Source organism: Balaenoptera acutorostrata, chromosome 1, assembly GCF_949987535.1.
Source record: "Balaenoptera acutorostrata chromosome 1, mBalAcu1.1, whole genome shotgun sequence".
Classification (NCBI taxonomy): domain Eukaryota; kingdom Metazoa; phylum Chordata; class Mammalia; order Artiodactyla; family Balaenopteridae; genus Balaenoptera; species Balaenoptera acutorostrata.
This window is the reverse complement of record NC_080064.1, coordinates 149801782-149822702: the sequence shown is the minus strand read 5'-3', so window position 1 is coordinate 149822702 and position 20921 is coordinate 149801782. Positions and strand designations below refer to the sequence as shown.

Genomic DNA, 20921 nt, shown 5'->3' with positions numbered 1-20921 from the left:
AATTGTTAAGGGTATAAGACCTATAGATTACAATAACTATTGAGTATAGTTTTAATTAATTAATTTATTTAATTTTTTGGGCAGTGTTTGGTCTTTGTTGCGGTGCACGGGCTTCTCATTGTCGTGGCTTCTCTTTTTGCAGAGCATGAGCTCTAGGCGCGCAGGCTTCGGTAGTTGTGGCACACGGGCTTAGTAGTTGTGGCTCGCAGGCTCTAGAGTGCAGGCTCACTAGTTGTGGCACACGGGCTTAGTTGCTTCGCAGCATGTGTGATCTTCCCGGGCCAGGGCTCGAACCCGTGTCCCCTGCATTGGCAGGCGGAGTCTTTACCACTGCGCCACCAGGGAAGCCCTGAGTATAGTTTTAAAATTTTCACTGGTAACCTTCAGATACAGGGCAAGAACTTATTTTTTCCATCAATGGCCACCGATTTCAGGTACATCTTGAACGAGTTAGGTTGAACTTTTGAAATGTTGGTCAAAAACTGGTGAATAATAGACACAGAACACAGACTGGTTGTTGTCAGGGACTGGGGGAAGATGGCACTGGGGAGAAATTCCTTAATGGTTAAAGAGCTTTACTGTGGAATGATAGAAATGGCTTGTAAGTAGATAGAGATGGTGGTTGTACAACACTGTGAGTGTAATTAATGCCACTGCATTGTTCACTTAATTTGATTAATTTTATGTTACGTGAATTTCACCTCAACAAATAAAAAATAATTTTATTTTTTAAAACAAAACAAAAACAAACAAAAACAAACAAATAAAAACTGGTGAATATTAGCAATCTCATATAGTTAAATTAAACCTAGGAGAAAACAGCTTAATTTAGTGCTTTTTTTGTTTGTTTTGGTGGTGGTGGTTTGTGTTTTTTCTCTCCCTAGGAGACAGGAGATAGAAAGGTTTATAAAAATAATAGGGTATACTTTTACCTAATATTTAAAATTAATAAACTTTTTTTTTTTTTTTTTTTTTTTTTTACTAAAAAGATGTGAATTTGAGAGGGCAAAGAAACATCAGTTTTGCAAAGTTCTTCAAAATTTATCTCTGGAGTTACCAACCTTTTTACACCTTTGGAAGTCTATAGACCTGCAGTGTCCAATATGGTAGCCACTGGTTACGTGCGGCTGTTGAACACTTGAAATGTGGCTAGTGTCAATTGAGGTGTGCTGGAAGTACACAACACAGTCCAAATTCTGAAGATTTAGTACAAAAACATGTAAAATATCTTACTAATGATTTTGGCAATGATTATAAGTTGAAATTACAATATGGAAAATGTTGAGTTAAATATTAAGATTAAATTCATTTATTTCTTGTTACTTTTTTCATGCTAATAGAACATTTCTGTTGGAGGGCTCTTACCTGTTGTAAATTCGAACGTGACAGTTTGATTTGCTGAGTAGCCATTTTCAGCTCATACATTGCTTCTTCCTTCCCGGATTGAATTTGGAGCAGGCGGAGCTAAGGCACTGAGGCACTTTCTTCACTACTTTCTTCACTCCCTGCTTTGAGTAATGTGTCCTTGGCAAAGAGAATGGTGCACATCATTAGCCATTCTACTAGGGTGTTCATTTTATTTCTTGTGTTAAGTTAAAGCCAGAGACATCGGAGACTTGCAAGAATTGAGTCCTCTCTTAGGTTTGTTTCTGAAGGGTGTTACAACGGAAATGGTAGGGATACTCTGTACACATATACAATACAGTCGGCCCTCGTATCCACAGGTTCTGCACCCACAGATATGGAGGGCTGAGTGTACGACTGCTGTTTTATATAAGGGACTTGAGCATCCCTGGATTTTGTTATGTGCAGGTGTCCTGGGACCAACAACCCACAGATCCCAAGGACGAATGTATATAGCTCACTTTCTCCAGTTCTTTGGATCTGTTTCCTGCCAGTATCTTTTCTAGATGCATTACGTTAACTTGATTTTTAATATGCGTTTTAAAAATATCACAAAAGACATGATATGTATATCAAATCTCTGTTTTTAAAATGGCAATATTATAAGTAATGCCATCCAGTTTTATGATTTGAGCCCATGCTCCAATTTTCTCCTGTGTTTCTGAAATTCTGGGTTTTTTGTAGCATTGTGTCTTTCTTTGGCCTAGAATACAAAATTTGATTGGAATGTGTCCTAACCCTCCCAACTCTTCTTTGCTACTATGGTGGTTATTACAGATCTTCATTATTGTCTTATCACATTGTAATTACTGGTTTATATTTCTGTTTTCCTAACTAGACTGAGTTCCTTTGAAGACAAAGGACTGTCTCATAAATTAGTTCTTATTAAACGTCTGTTGGATAAATGAAGTGATAAGAATTCTTAGAGGGTTGGTTTTTTTGTAAGTTTATCGCTTTCTGAGAATGTATGGTGTTGGTATACTACAGCTGTTGCTCTGACTTGCCATCCTCTCTGGTCCTTTTCTCACAGGTGTAAATCTGAACTTGAAAGAAGCCAACAAGCTGCACAGTCTGCAGATATCTCTATGAGTCCATGCATTACACCACAAAAAATTTTTGCAACTCCACTCACACCAAGCCAGTATTATAGCGGTAAGGATTTTTTCCCCTCGTATAAATAGCTCTTTTATTGAGATTTTAATTCTGCCAAAGAAATGAATTCATTCAACTTTGAATTCAACTTCTAATTTTAGCATTAAAAAAAAAAGTAGCCATTAGTTACATATACATTTGTGTATCTGTTGAACTATGTTGAGCCATCAGTAAGCCTTTAAACTTTTCACTTTATCCTTCTATGGTATTTTAAAACATAATTCAGTTTTGGAATATTTAAAACGCCTATGTTTACATGTATTTTGATATTTGAGTAATTTGATCAGTATTGGTTGCCTTAACCAAAATGTTCTTTCTATCTGATATACTAAGATACTCATTTCTAGATGATCTATCATAATGATTCTTTGCAAAATCAGTGATCGAAGTAAAACTGTATCTCAATGTCTGTGTTTAGGTTCCAGATATGAAGACCTAAAAGAAAAATATAATAAAGAAGTTGAAGAACGAAAAAGATTAGAGGCAGAGGTGAAAGCCTTGCAGGCAAAGGTAAATTAATTATGGGCCTTTTAATAGAGTATGCAGTTGAAGAAGTACTTTGATATAGGATGCAACAAGGATAGAGAAAAATCTGCTTTACATAGGGCTGACACATTTTTCTTACACTGAGAAAATAAAGTTCCTGGCTCATTGGTTATGGTATTTTAAAATTTAAAAATAGGTAAGAGTGGAGTAAAATAGATTGGGGAGATGACTTTATCCCTAAATATTAAATGTTCACCGAATTCCATGGAAACTGTAGTAATGTAATTATTTCTCTGTTAAGATCTAATGATAAAGAACAAGTTTGAAGAGGGTGAGACCAGAGTCATAACTGACACTCACTAGCTTTGGAACCTGGAGGCGATTGCTTCCTGTTCAGGCCTTCTGATGGAATGTGGTGATTGCTACCAGGGACGTGAGGTTTGGGGGTCATTATTAATGAACTGTTTATTTCAGGTGAGAATGTTATGAACGTAATCTCCCCAGTTCTTTTAAATAAGTTGCTGACAAGTGTTTTAAATTACATTTTGATAGGGGTAAAAAAAGCAGAGAGAGGTGGGTGAAAAGATTTGTTTAATATCAATAAAATAAACAAAATGCACATTTTGGAAACCCCAGCTTTTAGTTTCAGGACTGACCCTGAAAATACCTGGTGTCTATAGAATATACCTTTCCCATTTCTGCACACATGATGTTATTTATTTTTTTAAAAAATTCCAGTTTGGCACTTAATGGCACAATTCCACTAAACATATGAACTTGGTGAGACGGCACAACTTAGCGAACAGTTTAAGGCTGAATTTAGACGTAGATGCCTTAAATACTGAGGATCAAAAAAGTACCTATTAGAGCTTTAACAATTTTAATTCTTTTTACGCCTTTAACCCTTGTTTTGAGATCACCAGGGTTTTGATATGTAGCAAAGGCGTTGCTTACAAGATGAATAAAATTAAACAATAATTCTCTGGTCTGACTTGGAAATATGTGCTTTGTTATCCAGTTCAGCCATTGGTATCAATTCTGGCCCGGACCTCTGTTCCCAGAGTTATTTTGTGGAGGACTATGGGTGTCCAGAAGCATTAAACCTTTCCCTGTGGCAAGAAAAGCCCTTGCTATAAAAAATTTAACTCAGCTTCTATAGCCACACCTTGATAGTTGTCAGAATGCAGGCAGAGAGAAGAACAAAAAGAAGAATTCAAAACAGCAGAAAATCCACAAATGTGTATTATATAATACAAAATACCTCATATGACATTTCTGGGGGGAGAGTGTTATGGTGGAACGTGAGATTCTTGAAAGAATTCTTTAGGTTAGTATTGAATTTTGAGTCTCTGTGTGCAAAGCTACAGGGGGAGGTGACCAAGGATGGGCAAAGGAAAATCAAATTTCAGAATTCAAAATGGCAGTGAGTACTCACATGTGTTTTTATGAAGTATATGAGGGATGCAGAATAAATACCAAAACTGAGCCCATTTAAAATAGATCGGGCCTCAGATGGTACTGGTTTCACCCTTCAGTGCTAAGTCTGACAGTTAGAACATTTCCTCACTGGTTATTGGGACTCAGTGGTTCCCTTGACTTGATGAATGTTCTTTCTTGGTACACAGTGGAAGTGTTACCTTCTTGGCATGGCTTTATGTTCTATTTGAAAATAAGTACATAGTCTTTTTTTTTTAATTGTAGTATCGCTGATTTCCAATGTTGTATTAGTTTCAGATGTATACAGCAAGGTGATTCAGTTATATATATATTATATATACATATATACTTTTTCATATTCTTTTCCATTATAATTTATTACAAGACATTGAATATAGTCCCCTGTGTGTAAGACCTTGTTGTTTATCTATATTATATATAGTAGTTTATATCTGCTAATCCCAAACTCCTCATTTACCCGCCCTCCCACCCCCACTGCTTTCCCCTTTGGTAACCATAAGTTTGCTTTTTTATGTCTGTGAGTCTAGTACATAGTCTTAAATATTTTGACTTCTAAAGGGCTCTAAAGAGTTTCTGTTTTCACAGAAAGCGAGCCAGGCTATTCCCCAAAGCACCATGAATCACCGGGACATTGCCCGACATCAGGCCTCATCATCTGTGTTCTCATGGCAACAAGAAAAGACCCCAAGTCGTCTTTCATCCAATGCTCTAAAAACTCCAATTAGGAGAGATTTCTCTGCATCTAATTTTTCTGGGGAACAAGAAGTGACTCCGAGTAGATCAACTTTGCAAATAGGCAATAGAGACGCTAATAGCAGTTTCTGTGATAATTCTAGCAAGTCTCATCTTTTGGATCAACTAAAAGCCCAGAATCAAGGTAACTTCTTGAGCTAAATTAAATTTTCCTGAGATAATTTCAGAAGTCCAGAAATTTCTAGACAGTTTTAGCCCTAGAAAGTGCTAATGTGTTTTGTGAGACCCATCGGTGATCAGCATCCCAGCCTGGTGATGTGAAATACCGTCTTTGGGATAATGAGAAACGATATCACCATTTGGAAAGGTACCTTTATTTGTACTATAAAGCTGGTGCCCTGAAGACTTGAAAAGTAGGGTGAGTGGCTTTGACTTTCCAGAGCGGGGCAAGCAGGTGAGTTACAGCTGCCACTCCCCACGGCTCTCCCCTGGCTCCTTCTGTGGCCCATGAAACAAGCCAGTTTTGGCCAGAGGTGTGGCATGTGTCTGTGTAGGACAGCTTTGCTGTGTGCTGCCAGGTTGTGTGTATGGGAGAAACCTGTAACCTTGGCTGCTGCACCACGCTGATGCTGACAGCCAAGGGTGCCAGGTGGTGTTTTGGAATCTAGTCTGCAGACTATGATAATTTCCAGTGCGACGATAGATTGAAAATCACCATCTGTGTGCACTGGTGAGACCTGTCACATGGCCAGTGCCATTGGAACCAATATTGTGTATACGTGGGGAAAAAAAATGAAAAAAAAACATTGTTGTTAATTTTGGCAATACTGGAGGTTCACGCTGTCTTGCTGTTTACTGGAGGACAAGCTACTAGAGAATATGGGAGGGTGAATTTTTCACTGCTTAGCACTCATTTGCATTGATATGGGCACAAAAAAAAATATTAGTTTGTGGGTGTATAAAACCAAGTGGTAATTTTAGTGCAGGGTGTTATATGTGGTACACTTTTTGCAGTCTCGATAAGATACAATTCACGATTTTAGAAAAACATTCCCCCCCGCAAGTTTCTCTGTGAAAACTTAAGAAAATTTGTTTCTCCTGCTTTCTGTAGGGTTTTTGAATACAAATAACAATAAAGACTAAACATTGAAATTAAATCCAATTAAAGTAGCTTCTTTGTTTAATGTGAATTGATTTATGTTTGACTCACCAAAGATTTCAGAGCAGAGTAACTTTGGTACATTCTGAGTTTAGTTTGTAAATGTCCTCGTGAAAAATATATATTAATTGAAGTGTGGGTTTTGTTTGTTATTTAAGAGCTAAGGAGCAAGGTGAGTGAGTTGGAACTACGTCTGCAAGGACACGAAAAAGAAATGAAAGGCCAAGTGAATAAACTTCAAGAACTCCAACTCCAAGTGGAGAAAGCAAAAGCGGAATTAAATGAAAAAGAGAAAGTTTTGAACAAAAGCAGGGATGAACTGGTGAGAACAACTGCACAGTATGACCAGGCATCAACCAAGGTACTCGACTTTTCATGAGTTATTGATAAATCTCCATTATTTTCATATAATTCTTTGGAAAGAGTACTCTGCACTTAGACTTGTGAAATAAATATTAGTAATGGACATTATTATATACTAGGCAGTATTGATGCAGTTGAACAGTAAGTTCTTTTAGAGTTGGGTAGATCTGGGGTCAAATCTGGACTGCACATTTTCCCAGCCAAGGGACCTGGGCAAGTCACTGATCTCTTTTATATCTCAGAGGGTGGTGAAGAATAAAGATTATTGTATGTACAGCGCCTGGCAGGTGCCTACTATATAAAAGAGGCACTTAAAGTCATGGAGCTTTAAAAGAGGTTTAGGACATACGATAGAATTGAATAGACCTACTCCTGGGATCCAGTGTATATACACTCCTACCATTTAATCTAAGGCTCTAATTAAGGCCAAGCTTCATAGCCTGTTATTTGGGGGTTGTTTTTGTTGTTGTTGTTGTTGCTTTGCCCCCAACCTGCCTCTCTAGTCTTTTCTTCTCTTTTTTCTATTATTCATTCATTCACTGACTCATTTGACAAATATTTATTGACCGCCAACTGTATGTCAGCCACTGTTCTAGACCTGGGGATGCAGCAGTGAGTAAATAGACAAAAAGAACGGCCCTTGTGGAGCTTCATCATAATGGGGCACGTAACATAGATGTACCAGTCACGTAGATAGTGTGCTATATGGAGAAAAGCGTAGAGCAAAACGAATTATCTTCTAGGACCAACTGCAGTTATTTGGTGTTTCTTGAACCTAATCTTTGTCTGGGTCAGTGTTCTGCTCACATTTGCCTTTCTGCTTGGCATACCCGCCTCTTGGAATACTCTTGACATGCTCTGCATCCCGTGAGCTCCTTCTCTCATCTCTTAGTGCGGTGAGGTCTTTTCTCCTGGCTTCCATCCCCATTATGACCCTTTTATTGTCGTTATTTATGTTCTAGCTCTTGTAGTTCCCACACTTGGCTAATTGTCAGAATCACTGAGAACCTTGCAGAATTAATCTTCTTAGACTCACGTCTGAAGTGGGCCTATGGAATTTACCTTTAACAAAATCTCTAGGTAAAAACCACTGTAGTAGGTAGACCTGTATCTTCTATTTGCTTCCTGGGAACAGGCTCTTTCTCTCTTTTTTTTTTTTTCCAAATTAATCTTTTTTATTTTAAGATAATTATAGATTCATGTAGTTGTATAAAATAATAGCTTGTTAATAGGATGGGTTACAATGATTGCTTTTCAGATATTTGAATGTCTTTCATCCTTGGAATAGACCATACTTGGTCGTGGTGTATAATTCATTTTATATATTTCTGAATTTTATTTGCTAATAATTTGTTAAGGATTCTCGTGTCTATATTTGTGAGGGATGTTGGTCAGCTGTTTTCTCTTTTTGTACTGTCTTTGTCTGGTATTTGTATCAGAGGTAATACTAGCTTCATAAAATGCATTGGGAAGGATTCCCTTCTCTTCTCGGAAGAGATTGTGCAGAATTGGTGTTATTTCATCTTTATACATTTGGTAGAATTCTCTGTGAAACTATCTGGGCCTGGAGATTTCTTTTTTGGGAGATTTAAAATTATAAATTCAATTTTTAAAATAGTTACACAGCTATTAAAATTATTTATTTCACATTGGATGAGTTGGGTTAGTTTGTGATTTTAGAGGAAATTTGATCTAAATTGTCAAATTTGTGTACGTGGAGTTCATAGTATTTCCTTATTCTTTTGATGTCTGTAGGTCAGGTTTATTCCCTGTTCATTTCTGATATTTGTGTCTTCTCTATTTTTCTCTTTGTCAGTATTGCTAGGAATTTGTCAGTTTTGTTGCTCTTTTATTGATCTTACCAAAGAGTCAGCTCTTTAATTCATTGATTTTTCTCTATTTCCAATTTCATTGATTTTTTTTTTTTCCTCTCTGTTATTTCCTTATGCTTGCTTTGGGTTTATTTTGCTCTTCTTTTTCTAGGTTGTTGAGGTGGGGAGCTTAGCCTACTGACTTGAGACTTCTTCTTTTCTAATGCAGACATTTAATGCTACAGACTTCCCTCTCAGTACTGCTTTAACTGTGCTCTGCAAATTTTGATTTATTGTATTTTTTTAAAATAATTTTTTAAAAAATTTATTTATTTATTTTTGGCTGTGTTGGGTCTTCGTTGCTGTGCACGGACTTTCTCTAGTTGCAGGGAGCGGGGGCTACTCTTCGTTGTGGTGCATGGGCTCCTCATTGTGGTGGCTTCTCTTGTTGCGGAGCACAGGCTCTAGGTGCATGGGCTTCAGTAGTTGTGGCTCGTGGGTTCTAGAGCACAAGCTCAGAAGTTGTGGTGCATGGGCTTAGTTGCTCCACGGCATGTGGGATCTTCCCAGACCAGGGCTTGAACCCGTGTTTCCTGCATTGGCAGGAGGATTCTTAACCACTGCACCACCAGGGAAGTCCCTGATATATTGTATTTTAATTTTTATTCTTTAATGTACTAAAAAAAAATTTTTTTTTCTTGAAACTTCCTCTTTGGCTCATGGATTATTCAGAAATCCCTTGTTTAGTTTCCAAGGGTTTGGACACTTTTCTCTTTTTGTTATTGATTTCTAGTTTGATTCCACTGTGTTCAGAGAATATACTTTATGATTTCAGGTCTTTTAAATTTGTGGGGGTTTGTTTTATGGCTTAGTATATGGTCTATCTTGGTACATGTTTCACAGGCACTTGGTAGAAAATGTATATTCTGTTGTTGGATGGAATGTTCTAAAAGTGTCATTAGCTTCTGTTGGTTAATGTTCTTTGTTGAATTCCTCTGTATCTTTCCTGATTTCTTGTCTAGTTGCTCTAGCAGTTGTTGAGAGAGGGATATTGAAGTCTCCTATAATTGTTGATTTGTCTATTTCTCCTTTCAGTTCTATTAGTTTTTGCTTCACTTACTTTGCAGTTCTGTAGTTTGGTCCATACACATTTAGGATTGCCATGTCTTCTTGGTGGATTGACCCTTATCATTATGCAATATCCTCAGTGTCTCTGGTAATTTTTTTTATTCTGAAGTCTACTTTATCTGGTAGTAATATAGCCACTCTAGCTTTCCTTTGGTTTATGTTTCATGATGTATTTCTTTCTGTCTTTTTACTTTCAGCATATCTATGCTATTAAATTAAAAATTATGACCTAACTATAATTTACAAAATAGGCCTAATGTGAGTTTTGTGTGGACAGTGTATAGTTGGGTCATATTTTTTAATCCACTCTTTTAAAACACTATTCCCTATTAGAAACACTATGTGTCTTTTAATTAGTGTATTTAGATCACTGATATTCAATGTAATTATTGATATGTCATGGCTTAAGTCTTCCATCTTATTTTTTGTTTTTTATTTCTTTCATTTTTCATTTCTCTGTTTCATTTTTCCTGCCTTCCTGTAGTTTACTTGAACATTTTTTAGAATTCTATTTTGAATTATCGACAGTGTTTCTGAGTGTATTTCTTGGTAGAGCTTTTATAATGATTGTTCTAGATAATGTATATATACATACAATTTATCACAGTTTATTGGTGTTGTCATTCTATCAACGCTAATAAATTATCGAAAACTTACTTCTCTTTTTGTCCTTATACCCTCCCACATTTATAGTATAATTTTCTTCAGTGTTTTTTCTACATACATTTAGAACCACATCAGACAGTGTTATAATTTTTGCTTCACTTGTCAAACATAATTTAGAAAACTGAAGAAGAGATGGAAAGCCTATTGTATATATGTTTATTGTTCATTAACTTATTGTTCCTTCCTTCATGATTCCTTCCAAATTTCCTTCTTTCATTATTTCCTTTCTGTTTAGAGAACATCCTTTAACCATTCTTTTAGTGTGGTTACAAATCCTCTAAATTTTCTTTTGTCTGGGAATGTTTTGATTTCCTCTTCACTCTTGGAAGATATTTCTGCAGGGTATAGGATTCTAAAGGTTAACAGTTTTTTTCTTTCAGCACTGTCTTGTTTTTCCTTGGGCCCCAAAGTCTCTTGTTCATCTTCTTTCTTCTCTTTTTTCAGAGCTTTTTTATGTTTATTTTAATGTAATGTGCAAGGTTTTGGATTATTCTTGGTGGGAGGTATAGGGAAATGTTCATCTCTTCCATCTACCTGGAAGTGGTAGTCCAGGTTCATTTTTAGAATTCTTCTAGTGCAGTGCTTTGCATAGAGAAATTCTTGATAAATATGGGTTAGATGTATGAACGAACACGACCTCCCTTGATCCATATATTTATTCTCTTTGTGCAGTCTGGGTTTGTAATTTGGTTTTCTAAGTTAGAAAGACTTGGATTCAAACCCTGGCTCTACTACATCCCGTTTGTGTTGCTTTCGAGCTATTTAATTAACTTCTGAACTTCAGTGTCCTAATCAATAAAATGGTGTTAATAATAATGCCTTTGTCATAGGATTGCTGTAAAGTTTGTGATAATTTTTAAAAAATATTTATTTATTGTATTTATTTATTTTCCTTGTTTTTTCTGGCTGTATCGGGTGTTAGTTGCAGCACACAGGGTCTTTGTTGAGGCATGTGGCATCTTTTCGTTAACAGTGTGTGGTCTGCTCGGGTTTCTTTCTCGTTGTGGTGCACAGGCTTCTCTCTAGTTGTGGTGTGTGGGTTTTCTCTCTCTAGTTGTGGCGCGTGGGCTCTGTAGTTTGTGGCATGTGGGCTCTCTCTTTGAGGTACACAAGCTCAATAGTTGTGGCACATGGGCTTAGTTGCCCCACGGCATGTGGGATCTTAGTTCCCCGACCAGAGATTGAACCCGCGTCCCCTGCATTGGAAGGCAGATTCTTTACCACTGGACCACCAGGGAAGTCCCTGTGATAACTTTTATAAAGGTTTTAGCATATAGTGCCTGGCACATGGTGAACTTATAATAATAGTTGTTATTATTATTATTATTTTTTTAAAATTATTATTTATTTATTATTTATTTTTGGCTGTGTTGGGTCTTTGTTTCTGTGTGAGGGCTTTCTCTAGTCGCGGCAAGCAGGGACCACTCTTCATCGCGATGCGCAGGCTTCTCACTATTTCGGCCTCTCTTGTTGCGGAGCACAGGCTCCAGACGCGCAGGCTCAGTAGTTGTGGCTCACGGGCCTAGTTGCTCCGCGGCATGTGGGATCTTCCCAGACCAGGGCTCGAACCCATGTCCCCTGCATTGGCAAGCGGATTCTCAACCCCTGCTCCACCAGGGAAGCCCAATAGTTGTTATTATTATATCAATTAAGTTCCTTGTCAATTAAGCTCATTTTCAGTTGCATTTCTGCCAAGTCACGCCTTCTCATATAGGAAAATTATACTTATCCTTTTACATTTTGTCTTGTTGGTTTTGGTGTGACAAGGTCACCAAATCCTTGTACTGACTAGCATATTTGATGAAGTCTCTTCTTACCAGATCATGAATTAGAATTTTTGACTAGGACAGTGCGGAGGACATAGCTCTGGCTTTCTTTCTATTGGAGACTTCCCTCCAGGTTCTTAAGACTCATTCGTTCAATGCTTTTTGTATTCCATTTTTTTCCTGTAAACTACAAACCCACCTAACTGAAAATTCAGTCCACCTTTCTCCATCTTGTCTCTAAAGATAATACGACCTTGTCCAATATGTTGCTGAAATCAGATTATGCTTTGTTTATGCTATTCCCTGATGTACCATTAGAACTACCTATTAAATAAAATGGAGCTAATTTAGCCAAAATCAATACCATGTGCTTTAGTGAACATATGCTGTTTCTCGTATGCTTCTTTTCCAAGTATTTACAAAGCATGTGGGATGCAAGGTTTGAACTCATGTAGAAACAGAGTGCTGGGGCTGGCAGCAAAGCTGGACTTCAGCACCTGTATTTTACAGCTAAAAACTCATTGACCCAGAGCACTGAGTCTCCAGGGTCATATGCTGTGTATTTTTAAAGGACTTGAGCTCTGGACCCTTTTTTAGAGTATTACGGAGCATTCATGACACCTAGTGGCCAGGTACTTGCACATGGATTGTGCATCATAAATATCAGCATAAAAATAATCTAAATAAAATATAAATTACTCCTAAAGGGTCTTTTTTTAAGCTACTGTTTCTAATAAGAAAGAATTGATTGATTCTGAGATCCTGTAGTGGAACATGTTGCAGTTTGAGGGAATGCCAGCAGAGGGTGCCAAGGGTTCATTCATCTACTCTGCCATGCATTTTTTTTTCCCCCTGAAAATTGTCAGAATTTTATTTTATTTTACTTTTTAATATTTATTTATTTATTTGGTTGCGATGGGTCTTAGTTGTGGCAGGTGGGCTCCTTAGTTGTGGCTCAGGGGCTCCTTAGTTGCGGCACGCAGGCTCCTTAGTTGTGGCATGTGAACTCTTAGTTGTGGCATGCATGTGAGATCTAGTTCCCTGACCAGAGATTGAACCTGGGCGCCCTGCATTGGGAGCGCAGAGTCTTAACCACTGTGCCACTGGGGAAGTCCCTGTTGAAATTTTAGACCATCATTTAGGCAATGATTTTTGTCTGAGTTGTTTACTGCTATATCCCCAGTGCCTAGTATGGTGCTAGACATATTTGTTGAGTTCATATTTATTATTATTAGAAATAATTTCTTTCATACTTTTCCTTAGGGATTTAAAAATTCAAGAACAATAAGGTTAATGACAAAGGTGTCTTAATGTTCAAAGCAGTGGACTAATTTGAACTACTGCTCAATATTTTACTTTTTGAATTCAGTATTTTAAAGTTAGGATATTTGCAAAATCAGACCAGCTTTATCTTTTCATCTTTGGTTAGTTAATAGTTGGTGTCTGGTCTTCCAGGAAAGTCTTATATAACGTTTTCTTTTCCTCTGAATTCTCTGTTAAATTTCTAATAGTTCTAATAGTTCTAAATGGGACTATAATGAGTCTCAGAGAAATACATTAGTGTAGAGATTTGCCAAATTGGGGCACATTTCTTTTGGAACAGGAATTCTCCCCCGCTAATGTGAGTTGTTCTTATTCTTTCCTGGGAAGTTCGAGTTGCTTTGTAGGGCAGTTCAAGGATTTGAACACCACAGGGAAGCATCAGAGGAATGGGTTTTAACACTTGAAGATTTAATTTTAGAAGAGCATCCTAAATTTTGATGTAGTTTATGTTTTAAAAATTATTTTAGAGATAACTGGCTATGCATAAGAAAGAATTAAATAATGCCATTTGCAGCCACATAGATGGACCTAGAGCTTATCATACTAAGTGAAGTAAGTCAGACAGTGAAAGACAAATATCACCTGATATCACTTATATGTGGAATCTAAAAAATGATACAAATGAACCTGCTTACAAAACAGAAACAGACTCACAGACATACAAAACAAATTTATGGTTACTAAAGGGGAGAGTGGGAGGAGGGATAAATTGGGAATTTGGGATTAACAGATATACACTACTATATATAAAATAGGTAAACAGTAAGGACCTACTGTAAGGCACAGAGAACTATATTCAATATCTTGTAATAACCTATAATGGAAAAGAATCTGAAAAAGAACATATATGTATGTGTGTGTAACCGAATCACTTTGCTGTACACCTGAAACTAACACAACATTGTAAATCAACTATACTTCAATTAAAAAAAAAGATAACTGGCTATGTAAAAAGGCAAATGCATGTTCTTCGTGTTGCCTCTGGCAGCTTGGTTAAAACCCATTGTGATATTCTTTGGAGTGCTGTGAACCTCCAGACATTTAAAATGGCATATTGGGAGCATTGTGGAAAGATGCATATTAATATTTAAATTTCCCACAAAATCTGTTGTGCTTGAAAAACACTATCATATGAGGATAATGGGTACCCTCTGGTTATTTTATAGCCTCTAAATTACGCAGGTCAACATCACTGCATTTTAACCTCTCATTCCCGTGCAACAAAACATTCGGTGAATCATTATTCAGACATGCTGATTTCTTTCTTCATGGCACAAGTTATGAAGTATTTATTTAAATGGTCTAATGCTTTACATCCTTGCTAATATTTCCCAAATATAAATTTTATGTGTGCTAAAATAATTGTAGTGGTTTTGGTATTTGACTAATTGTTTTAAACCCAACTTTTTATGAAATAAAAATGTCAAAACACTATGTTAAACTTGAACCAGATCATGGGACTAATGTTTTCTAAAATTCAAAATGTTTGCTTCTTTCCAAGAATAATTTTGTTTTGTATTGACTGTCTTAATCTGTTGTTAGTGTATTGCTTTGGAACAAAAACTGAAAAAATTGACTGAAGATTTGAGTTGTCAGCGTCAAAATGCAGAAAGTGCCAGATGTTCTCTGGAACAGAAAATCAAGGAAAAAGAAAAGGAGTTCCAAGAGGTAAGGTAAATGGATTCATGAGGAGTTTGTCCAGAGGGCTCTTGTCGGCATTTCCTCATTTGATCATTTGAAAAGAGGAGTGTCTGTCATTATTTGGGATGTTCCACTAGAGGGGAAATGCTTTGTGCGGAAAAGGCACTATATTTTCCTTCACACTTTTCCATCTTTTAGTTTTTGACTGGAGAAGGGACTGAGAATGTTCTTTTTTATCCACATTTTCTGATTTGTTTGAAATTTGATGCCAAGTAGAAAAGGATTGTATTTCTTATTTCAAACACTCTGTGTTGTAAAGGAAATTGTATTACATTCACCAGGTGTTTTTAAAAGGCTGTGAGTTGGCAAATACATTAGGAAGGTAATTGATGGGGAGGGGAAAGAAGTTGGCAGACAAATTAGGGCTGAAGATGCCCTTGCATAAGGCTTGGTATCAGTTTCAGGTGAGTTAGCCTTGAAATGGGTCTATAGTCTTTCAATGAGAGTGACTGGAAATGTTAACCTGGTGTCCCTGTGTGATTATCCAAGTTAATTGGTGGCATCTCCTTCCTGTCATTTTCAGTGGTCGGTGGCATAAGCTATTTGACATTTTAAACTCCATTTTTGAGTGTGTTGATTTCTCAGCCGAGCTACAGCTCGGCTCTACTCTTTTGCCCCTGGATATTTCAGAACAGAGGTGATTCATTTAAGTTGGGGATGAGGCGGGAACAGGCCAGTTTCCATGTGTTCTCCTGGCGGACTCCTTCCTCTTCTGCTCAGAGACCCGGATCTGATGCCTGGGACCCGTGCTAAGGCTGCCTATATCAATCATCAGGTAGTCGCAGACCGGCTCCCATCATCTTCTGCTCTTACAGAAGAGCATTGCCTGGAGGAAGAATGGGTCTCGCCCTAGGATCTCCCTTGTTAACCAGCATCAGTTTGATGCATTTGTCCTTTGCTTTTTAGGAGCTCTGCCGTCAACAGCGTTCCTTCCAAACCCTGGACCAAGAGTTCACTCAGATGAAAGCCAAGCTAACCCAGGAGCTACAGCAAGCCAAGAACGTGCACAACATCCTCCAGGCCGAACTGGATAAAGTAGGGTGCTAACTGATTTCTCCCTCCTCCGTAACCTGCCCACCACCCCCTTTTTAATACATGTCATTTCTATACCACAGCGGACATATGATACCTTTAAAGAAAGAAAAAAAAAAAGCTCTATCCTCACTTTCCTTCCTTATCAAAGTGGAGAGCAAACTGAACCTTTCTGGGTCTGGGTTTTCTTGTTTAGAGAAGGAGGACAGTGAGTGAGGATCTCAGATCTGGAGGTCAGTGGGCGTCTCTGATGTTCCAGTGGTTCTTGGTCATGCCACCAGGTGGGAGCTATCCCAAGTATTTATGCTTCCAAATAGTCAAAGCACTGAAGATTATAATTTACTTATTTAACACTCACTGCACAAATGACCTCATCTGCTTTTATGGCTTTCTGTATCATCCATGTGCTGATGACACCTGTGTTTACATCTCCAGCCTGGATGTCTGGTCTGAACTTCAGACTTGTGGGTGTGCATCTGATATTTCCACTCACACATGTAATAGGCATCCCACACTTAAAACATGTTATTAATGGAACTCCAACTTTTTTCAGACTTGTTCTTTGCTTAGTCTTCCTTGTCCCGGTAAATAGCAATTCCGTTCTTCACGTCGCTCAGGCTTAAACCTCAATGTCATCTTCAACTCCTCTTTTCCTCTCAACACCTCAAAGTAATCCATTAAAACTCTGCTGGCTCTACCTTTATTTATTCACACACACACATATACACATGTGTGTGCATGTGTACTTGTGTATTTCTGTGCATATGTATATTTGCATGCATGTGTATATGTGTGTATTATATGAATAGTATAAACTTTTTTGTGTGTTAGAACACAAAATCTATATAGAACAAATGTACAATAAATTACTATAAGGCACGCCTCTCTTGTGACCATTATATATGTCAGAGGATAGAATCTTGTTGGCCACCCCAGAAACCCTTCATGTACCACATACCTCCCTGCTAAGAATAAGCCTGACTTCTCTGTCTGTCTTTATGTTTTACACTGGATCTGACTGCTTTCACCATCTCTAGCTCTATATGTGGTCTAAGACACATCATCTCTCACCTGGGTTTCTGTACCAGCATCCTAACTGGTGTCCCTGCTTCCACCCTTCCTCCTCACAGTGTGTTTTCAGTCAGCAGCCAGAGTGAGTCTTTTCAAGTGTAGGTCAGATCATGTCACTCCTCTGCTCAGAAGTCTGCAGTTACTCCCCATTTCTCAGAGTAAGAGTCGGGTCCTTCCAAATGTATGCAGGAGCCTAAGTGGCCTTCCCACCACCTCACCCGCTCACCCCATCTCCCACTCTCCCCTTGCTTACCTGTCCACGTGGCCTCCTTGCCATGGGGGGACACACCCAGCAAGTGGCAGCTTTGGGCTTTGCTCTTGGGGGTGCTCTGTCCCCAGACAGATCTGTAGGGTGTGAGCCTTCACTTTATGAAGGCTTCTGCTCCAGTGTCACCTTATGAATGACATCTTCCCGTGGTCACTACATAGACCCCTGCCCTCAAGTACTTTCTGTTTCTTTACCTTGCTTTATTTCTCTCCGTAAGGTCTATCACCTGACGTATAATAGAGTTATTTGTTTATTTAAATATTATCTTCTGGGGCTTCCCTGGTGGTGCAGTGGTTAAGAATCCGCCTATCAATACAGGGGACACAGGTTCGAGCCCTGGTCCGAGGAAGATCTCACATGCCGCGGAGAAACTAAGCCCGTGCACCACAACTACTGAGCCTATGCTCTAGAGCCCACGTGCCACGACTACTGAGTCCACGTGCTACAACTACTGAAGTCCGCGCACCTAGAGCCCGTGCTCTGCAACAAGAGAAGCCACCTCAATGAGAAGCCCATGCACTGCAACGAAGAGTAGCCCCTGCTCACCGCAACTAAAAAGAAAGCCTGCACGCAGCAACAAAGACCCAATGCAGCCAAAAATAAATTAATTAATTAATTTAAACAAATATTATCTTCCTTCCATCACTCAGATCTTTGCATGAGGACAGGGTCTCGTCTGTTTAGTTTCCTGCTCTATCTGCAATGCGGGAGCACTAAATATCCACAGCTTTATAGTGTCAGAAGAAGCAACGTGGTCATTCATTCTTTTCTTCTTTTTTTTTTCTTTGGCTGCGCCCTGAGGCTTGTGGGATTTTAGTTCCCCAACCAGGGACTGAACGTGGGCCCTCAGCAGTGAAAGCGCAGAGTCCTAACTGCTGGACCGCCAGGGAATTCCCAATTCATTCTTTTCTTGACTTCACCCATTTTCCCTGAGAGGGTGACACATTTTAGAGTTTTACGCTGAATATGTCAGGTATTCACCTGTTGTCAGAGTTATACTTATTTTCTTAGTGTTTGTTTCTTTATTTTCTAAAAGTGAGGATTTACCAATTAGGTTGTCTCATTATATGAAAAATACAGGTTAATTCCCAAATGCAATTCCCTAGCAGCGTAGGACATGTTGATTTCTAGTAGCAGAGGAGCTGGGGATGGGGGAATGCAGGTGAAATGTGGAGAGCCAACATTTATTGACATCTCTTACGTACAAGGGATTATCTCAAGTTCTAATAGTCATTCCTTTATCTATCCATCAGTCCAAGTTTGGAAAAAAGAAAAAAAATCTTCCTGTGCCAGGATAAATTGTTATGAACTATTTATTTGATGTCCTCCAAGACTTTTAAAAATATACATTTGCAAACGTATAATTTTTTTTTTTTTGGTTTTAACTTTTGTTTAAAAAGGAACATTCTGTTGGTAGTGTCAGGGCCTTGTTTTTATCAGATGTTTTGTAGTTTATTTAGTCATTCCCCTACTGATGGGTATTTAGGTTCATGTAGCACCATTGGTAGTACCATTGGGCAGGTAAAGGTGTGTGTTGCTGGTGCTTCTGTAGGACAGCTTCCTACATGTGACATTGATGGCCTTGAGGGCATATGTGTTCTCACGTGTGATAGGTACTTCCAAATTGCCCTCCAGAAAAGTCATAGCAGTTCACCTGACACCAGCTGTAAGAGGCCTGTTTCCTCCCATCCTCCTAATAGGAGATAGTCCAGGTTTTAAAAATTTTGCCAACTAAGGAGTGAAAAATGTTATCTTATCATTGTTTTAATTCACACTTTTAAAATATATTTATTTATTTATTTATTTGGCTGCCTTGGGTCTTTGTTGCGGTGTGAGGGCTCTTCGTTGTGGCACACGGGCTTCTCTCTAGTTGTGGAGTGCGGGTTTTCTCTTCTCTAGTTGTGGCGCATGGGCTCCAGAGCATGTAGGCTCTGTGGTTTGTGGCACGTGGGCTCTAGTTGAGAGGCGCGAGCTCAGTAGTTGAGGCGCATGGGCTTAGTTGCCCCGCAGCATGTGGGATCTTAGTTCCCTGACCTGGGATCAAACCCGCATCCTCTGCACTGTAAGGTGGATTCTTTACCACTGGACCACCAGGGAAGTCCCAATTCACACTTTCTTGATTACCATTGAGGTTATTTCTTTCAGAAGGTGATTTGCCATTTGTATCTTTTGTATAACATTTCTGTTTCTGTCCTTCGCTCTTTTTTTAAATGGGCTTGTCTCTTTGTATATTGAATCATAGATATGCTTTATGTGTTGTATTTTGGAAATATCGTTTTTATTCTGTTGTATGTATTGCAAATGTGTTCTCCCAGTTTGTTTTCTCAACTTTTGTTGTTTCTTATCTCATTTTTTAAAATTTAGTTTATTACTATTTATTTTTTAAATTTAGTTTATTACTATTTAGTTGTTTTATTTTTTGTGGTTAATTGTTTTCCTTGTGGCTTCCTCCTCAAACCCAGCCTTTTTCATCGACATATGCTGCTGCCAAGTAATGTCACAGGTTGACATGACAGTATTTTAAGTTCAACTTCTAGGGCCTTATTAAGCTGTGACGTATAGTGTGTCCCAACCAAAATAGATGGCATCAATTCTTATATTCCATGACCTTTTTATTCTTTAAGAATAAATAGTTATTTAAAAAGTAAAGAAAATAAAAATGAAGCTTTGCTTTGTTTTCTATTTGTAGGTCACATCTGTAAAGCACCAGCTAGAAAAAAAATTGGAAGAGTTTAAGGAAAAGTTCAGTAGAACTGAACAGACCTTACAGGCGAGTCAGACCAAGGAAAATGAGCTGAGGAGAAGCAGTGAGGTAAGTGAGGGGTAGGGAAGAGTATTTGTCAACTTCTGTACAGGAGGAAGTGGGAGGGTTAAAGAATTTCTATACCATTTTCTAGTAGTTTATTATAGCTACATTTTTGTTTTTAATTTGCCAGAAGTATATATTACGAAGTGTTTTGTATATAATCTATGACATAGAACATGTGTTTGTTTTTTTTTCACTTTCTATTCTGATATAACTTACTAATATGCATCTAGCAATTATAGGAAAGCATGACTTATATTAAGACCATGTACTACTCTTTTGTTTTTTTTTAAGATTGTTTTAGACCACCTGTGAGGTGGAAGGATGGAAGAAAGCAAGGGATTTTCTAAATGGAAAGAAACAAAACTGGTGATGGGAGGTATAATTTAAATCCCTTTTCCAAGGGTTGGCTTTTGAGTCATCAAATATTAAAAACCTTGTGCAAAGTGATAGACTTAAATATAAAATTTTTTTACAGATAAAGAGTTTCTAGATTTAATATTGTTATAAAAGCATCAAGTAACTATAAATTGTATTACTCTGGCTTCAGCAGTCAACATTTACTTTCATGTTGAGTGTGCGCAGGCATGGGAGATGGTGTCTTTGCTGGGTTTTTTTTTTTTTCTTTGGCCAC

At 38.0% G+C, this 20921-nt stretch overlaps 1 protein-coding gene across 1 annotated transcript in view; it reads left to right on the top strand.

Annotated features, from left to right (window-relative positions):
- CENPF (centromere protein F) overlaps window positions 1-20921 on the top strand; it is a 62125-nt gene that overhangs the window by 7786 nt on the left and 33418 nt on the right. The window contains exons 4-10 of the mRNA XM_007175575.3: window positions 2435-2556; window positions 2975-3066; window positions 5086-5377; window positions 6511-6713; window positions 14952-15077; window positions 16017-16145; window positions 20171-20293. Of these exons, the coding sequence (XP_007175637.2) occupies window positions 2435-2556; window positions 2975-3066; window positions 5086-5377; window positions 6511-6713; window positions 14952-15077; window positions 16017-16145; window positions 20171-20293 (1087 nt within the window). The remainder of the gene's footprint in view (window positions 1-2434; window positions 2557-2974; window positions 3067-5085; window positions 5378-6510; window positions 6714-14951; window positions 15078-16016; window positions 16146-20170; window positions 20294-20921) is intronic.